At 40.3% G+C, this 6,125-nt stretch overlaps 1 protein-coding gene across 3 annotated transcripts in view; it reads right to left on the bottom strand.

The window, feature by feature from the left end:
- NAIP (NLR family, apoptosis inhibitory protein) overlaps positions 1-6,125 on the bottom strand; it is a 47,655-nt gene that overhangs the window by 22,682 nt on the left and 18,848 nt on the right. For all 3 annotated transcript variants that reach the window (XM_005857997.2, XM_014549458.1, XM_014549465.1), the window contains 3 exons: positions 5,638-5,689; positions 3,161-3,280; positions 870-969 (listed from right to left, as the gene is read on the bottom strand). In XM_005857997.2, the coding sequence (XP_005858059.2) occupies positions 870-969; positions 3,161-3,280; positions 5,638-5,689 (272 nt within the window). The remainder of the gene's footprint in view (positions 1-869; positions 970-3,160; positions 3,281-5,637; positions 5,690-6,125) is intronic.

Genomic DNA, 6,125 nt, shown 5'->3' with positions numbered 1-6,125 from the left:
AAGAAAATGAAAATGATGGAAATGCTTATAGTTCTGAATGACTAGAGAGAAGATTTAAACATCTGGGTGAATTTGATGATAAACTGGTCCTCAAGACATAAAAAAAAAAATACCTAACCAAATACTATAGTTAAAGAAAAGTATTGGTGAGAATATGGAGAAATATATATAACTCTGTCATAAAAAAAAGAAATGAAGTACTGATACATGCTACAACATGGATGAACCTCAATATATTATGCTAAGTGAAAGAAGCCAGACACAAAAGTCATATTGTATGTTTCCATTTATATAAAATATCCAGAATAAGTAAATCTGTACTTATTTCTGGAAGACAGAAAGTATATTGGTAGCTCTAAGGAGCTAGACTAGGATGGGGTGGGAAGATAGGGAGTGACTACTTAATGGGTACAGTTTTCTTTTGGGGTAATGAAAATGGAATTAGAGGAAGTGGTTGCACAACATTGTGAATGTACTAAATACTACTAGATTGCGCACTTTAAAGTGGTTAATGTATGAATTTCATTTTAAAAATTAAACTACTAACAAGACAATTTTATTTTCTACAAAAATTAAAATTTGTACAGAGAGGCAAAATAATAATTTACTACAGGTTCGGTTCTGCAGTCATGATAAGTAAACATATAATGTAAAAATATTGATCTCACCAAAACTATGCTATAACTATAATAAAGGAAATGCTAATGGAAAGGGTGTCATGAGAATAAGGGGATAAGAGATACTCATTCTTCAGAGTAGCAATCAGAGGGTTGAGCAAATATTTAATAAGAAAATGCAGGGAAAAGCGAGGGACAAATTGTTTTAAAGTATATCCAAATTCACAGACACTAAGCATCCATTCCACTCACTCAGGAAAATATTTGGAATGATCTCCTAATGGGTCATCACCTTCCACCCAGTTGTTCATACATCCTCCACAGGAAAAACACTGGACGGTGTCCTCTATACCTAGATGCAAAGAAATTCAATCAGTGTAACTGGCATGTGTATTTCTCAAGTGACACAGGTAATAACTACCAGGCCTTTATAAGCAAAACCCTACTTGTATTTCCAATCAAATTTTGTGACAAAGTCACAAGTTGGGGCAATATTCTATACAGGACCAAAGGGGTAATGAGCAAATAGTCATGGATGCCTCCATGTGGCATGCACTTTGATGAACACCCTTTCCCTGTCCCATCCTCCTATGGAGCAGGGGATGTGCAAATCAGTGTATGCATTAAAGCTCCATGAAGGAAAAGACTTTTGTCTGTTTTGCTCCCCAATGAATCTCATGGACTTGAAGAGTGCCTAGCACTTATTAAGCACTCTATAAGCATTTGTCTAGTGATTAAATAAGAGAAAATACATATGGAGTTCAGGGGAAGGGGAGATTGAGCAATGTTGCAGCCCTGTGTAAGTTCATGAAGCATCAAATGCCTATTACTACATTATTGCCAGGTTTATGCCACTAGAAGTAGGATCAAGTCTCCTTGTGAGACTATATTTCTTAGGAAGGAAACTAGCATTTGAATCTGCCAAAGGATTGAAGTAGAAATGGAACAACTATCATCTTCCACTCTTGGACCTCTGTCGGCATGGTAAAGCTAGGGCAGAGGAGACCCTCCCTTTATGTCTGCATGAAAATAAGAGGTCCTAGAGCTTTCAAGACTCTTAGAGGGTCAGAGGATTAGGATTTGTGGGGAGAGGTGGAGGGTCAAAAAGAAAGAGGATGAGGACACTGGACAGAGGGTATTTGGAGGAAGCTGCCAAGAGGAAGCCAGAATAGAGAGAGTAGGGACACTGCCTTTCCAAATGCTTAAGCTTGTGAGCCATTAAGATATTTTGTACCACGGAATATTTTTGTTAAAGTGACCGCTATATTCCCCTACTCTGTACTGCTGTGTGAAATTTGTGACATCTACTTGACCTCTCAGTAAAAGATTTGCATGGACCTCCACTGTAACTCAATTTGTGTGTCTCACAAGGAGACTTGATCCTACTTCTAGTGGCATAAACCTGGCAATAATGTAGTAATAGGCATTTGATGCTTCATGAACTTACACAGGGCTGCAACGTTGCTCAATTTGTCTGAAGAAGGCCAGCAAGGACCAAGGCAGGGCACAATATCCTTTCTCTGATCCCTACTGTACCTCAGGCAGTTAGCTAAAGGGAACAAGCCTACTAGTTGTGGATTACAGAGGGGAACTTCCTGATGACCAGAAGCTAAAGAGAATGCTATGACCCTAACTGGACACCAACCCAGCGGATAGAGCGTCCACCTGCAGACTGAAGGGTCCTGGGTTCAATTCCGGTCAAGGACACATGCCTTGGTTGCAGGTTGCAGGCTCAATCCCCAGCCCTGATCCAGGTGTATCTGGGAGGCAACCAATTGATGTGTCTCTATTTCTCTCTTTCTCTCCCTCCCTCCCTTTCACTCTCTCTAAAAATCATTGGGAAAAAAATATCCTCAGGTGAGGATTAACAACAACAAAGTATTTTTTGATTTTTTTGCGTCTGAGGAGAGTGTTTAAGACTGCTTCTCCACTCTCCCAATATCGCTCATTCCACAGTAACAGAAACCCCAAATTTTAACTGTGTTTACCACCCAGGAAAATGATTGAATGTGCCAGCTTCTCTTATAGCTAGTATGGCCATACTAAGTTCTGGTTAAAGAGGTAGAAGCAAAAGGGTCATGTGACAGTTTTATTGTGCTTTGCTTTCATGTGCTTCACAGATATTACATTTTCTGCAAATACCCTCCATCAGCAAATGGATTATGACTCCAGTGTTGTGATAGTTGCTTTATTGCAGTGGTCTGGAACTGAACCTGCAGTATCTCCAAGGTCTACCTTTACTCATGTATATATCTTTCATAAAAACAAAGTGGCATAAAACTAACTTTCCAAAAGTAGAGGATACATGTACTTGTATTCATTGTTAGTCAAGTTCTTAAGGCTTCAATTTGGAGCTTCTCTACCTAAGTTAGTTGTAGAAAACTGGGAGAGGTTTTCTGACATAGCAAGGAAAAAGGATATATAAGGAAAGACTAGAAGAGTGGAGATTGTTGAGACTAGATAAATATAAATCCAGGGTCATTAAGTGTATATGGGGCTTGAATGAGCAGCAAGGCAAGAGGCTATGCCAACTACTGACTCACCTATGTAGAAAAGACCTGCTTTGGCCAGAGCTGCAGCGCCCCCAGGAAATGCATGGGGCCATTTCTTAAAAGACTCCAGTCGTAGTTCTTCATTAGCAAAGATGCTGTCATTGCAAAAAGCTTGAATAAAAGGCATATGGTTAGACCAGCAAGTTTTAATATTGCAATTATCAGGTTCAAGTTATCACTTCATATTTACAGACAGAATGATATGATGCTTGGAGTTTGCTTCAGAATAATTGGGGGAGGTTAAAAAGAAGAAAATTAGATGAAGCAAGATTGACTACGTGTTAAATTGTTGAAGCAGAGTGGTGAGTATATACTATCTTATTTCTGTATATGTTCAAAATTTTCTATTATAAAACCTTTTAAAATTATCTCATCATCTAGCATCAGAATAAAATAATCAAAAAAGCTAAAGAAGATATGCCTCCTTCACAATTTAGTGTTAAGAAGGACAAATTTTCCTTGTAGTTCCCTTAAGAGCAGGTAGATTTATTTCTTGCCCTTTCGGGTGTCCACTGTATGCAATGGCCTTCATTAGTTTTCTCATGTTGGGTGGGCTCTGGGGTTTGGTTCCTGTCATCTGTGCCCTATAAGGACTTGAAAATTAAACCTACATTGCCCGGCCGGTGTGGATCAGTGGTTGAGGGTCGACCTATAAACCAGGAGGTCGTGGTTTGATTCCTGGATAGGCACATGCCCAGATTGTGGGCTCAATCCCCAGTAGGGGGTGTGCAGGAGGGTGCTGATCAATGATTCTCTCTCATCATTGATGTTGCCATCTCTCTCTACCTCTCCCTTCCTCTCTGAAATCAATTTTAAAAAAATTTAAACCTGGCCCTAGCTGGTTTGGCTCAGTGGATAGACGTCAGCCTGCGGACTTAAGGGTCCCAGGTTCGATTCCAATCAAGAGCACCTGCCTGGGTTGTGGGCTTGATCCCCAGTAGGGGACGTGCAGGAGGCAGCCAATCAATGATTCTCTCTCATCACTGATGTTTCTATCTCTTTCCCTCTCTTTTCCTCTCTGAAATCAATGAAGACATATTAAAAAAAAAAAATTTAAATCTACGTTAACTTGGTTTTGTGAATTTTCTAAAGATGAAAGCTTGCTTTGACATTCCACTCAACCCCAGGATTCATGCTGTCACTTCATTTTTAATCCGCCTATGTTTAATGTATTGGAAAAATATGTCTTTTCCTCCTGGTGTCTCCTTTACTCTCAGACTACACAACACCTCTGGCACCAGATGTGTGGTGGTTTTCTCTGACCAGCTAGACGCCCTACAATTTAACTCAATTCTGACTCCCTCTACCTGGAGACAGTGTCAGATCCCACAGGTTAAGAGCTCAGTCCCACAAGACTGCCCCCACTTCACTTCATTTACTCGAGTGGCTCATAGAACTCACAGAAACACTTTCTTATGTTTACTAGTCTATTAAGGGATTGATAGAAGATACAGGTGAACAGCTAGATGAAGAGATAGGGTGAGTCCCGAGAGGGCCCCAAGAACAGGGGCTTCCAACCCCATGGAGTTGGAATGTGTCACCCACCTGGAAGCTCTCTGAACCCTGTGCTACTGGGATTTTCATCATGAAGATGTTATTAATTCCACTTCCAGCCCCACTCCCCTCTCTGGAGAATGGGGGGTAAGGGGAGGAGGAGGACTGAGAATTCTAAGCTTCTAATCATGGTTTCATTGTTTCTAGTGACCAACCCCCATCCAGGAGCCCACCCAGAGTCACCTCATTCGAACAAAAGATGCCCCTAGTGCTCTTTTTTTTTTTTCTAATGTATTTTATTGATTTTTTACAGAGAGGGAGGGAGAGTGATAGAGAGTTAGAAACATCGATGAGAGAGAAACATCAATCAGCTGCCTCCTGCACACTCCCTACTGGGGATGTGCCCGCAACCAAGGTACATGCCCCCAACCGGAATCGAACCTGGGACCCCTCTGTCCACAGGCCAATGCTCTATCCACTGAGCCAAACCGGTTAGGGCGCCCCTAGTGCTCTTATCGCTTAGGAAATTATGAGGGTTTTAGAAGCCCTGTATAAGGAATTGAAGGCAGAGAACTATATATATTTTTTCTATTACTTCATGTTTAATTTCATAACAGACACAGATCCATTTAAGAATGTTTTCAAAAATGTTTTATCCAGAAATTTTCATTGTTTTTAAAATATATATTTTTTTATTGATTTCAGAAAGGAAGGGAGAGGGAGAGAGAGAGATAGAAACATCAATGATGAGAGAGAATCACTGATCGGCTGCCTCCTGCATGTCCCCCACTGGGGATAGAGCCTGCAACCTGGGCATGTGCCCCATAAAATGAGTAAGAAAATGGAAGAGTTAAAAAAAGGGTGAGGACAAAAGAAAAACAGAAAAAGAAATAAACAAGCGAAGCCTTTGAAATAGGTCTGCGTTTTAAAAATTTTAACGTTTCTTCCCTTAAAAAAAAAAAATGTCTGTTTACCTGATGCCATAGGTAAATCTCTCTTGACCCAGGAATTCACAAAATGTTCTCCCTGAAGAAAATGAAAATTTTGACTTTGACTTAGAGGATACACGTATCTATGAATAAAAATTGAAAGAATTCCTCCCACCCCCACATAAAGTTTCACTGGATTGACTGAGTGGCACGGTTGTTGGAGATTGTTCTCTAAATATTTGTTTCTATTAATGTTGGAATTTTTTATGCAGTGCTGCTACCTAACAGGAAGTCTTCTAGTTCTGGGGTGGCTGTTTCCAGAGATCTAGCTCCAAAGCTGATTTACATGTGGATAGCACAGATGTACTTTGACTAATGAGGAAGTATGAAATACAGGAAGGAAACTAGATTGAGAAGGGCATTAGGTATTAAGCAACTGATCCTTCTCTGATAACCGCACTTAATTTCTTTCTCAGGAAACACTTCTCCCCCACTTTCAGGTCAAGTTCTCCCTGCAGGGTTCTCATCTTCTG

The sequence above is a fragment of the Myotis brandtii genome, unplaced genomic scaffold, assembly GCF_000412655.1.
Source record: "Myotis brandtii unplaced genomic scaffold, ASM41265v1 scaffold115, whole genome shotgun sequence".
Classification (NCBI taxonomy): Eukaryota; Metazoa; Chordata; class Mammalia; order Chiroptera; family Vespertilionidae; genus Myotis; species Myotis brandtii.
The sequence above is the reverse complement of the archived record's forward strand: the minus strand, read 5'-3'. Positions and strand labels throughout refer to the sequence as shown.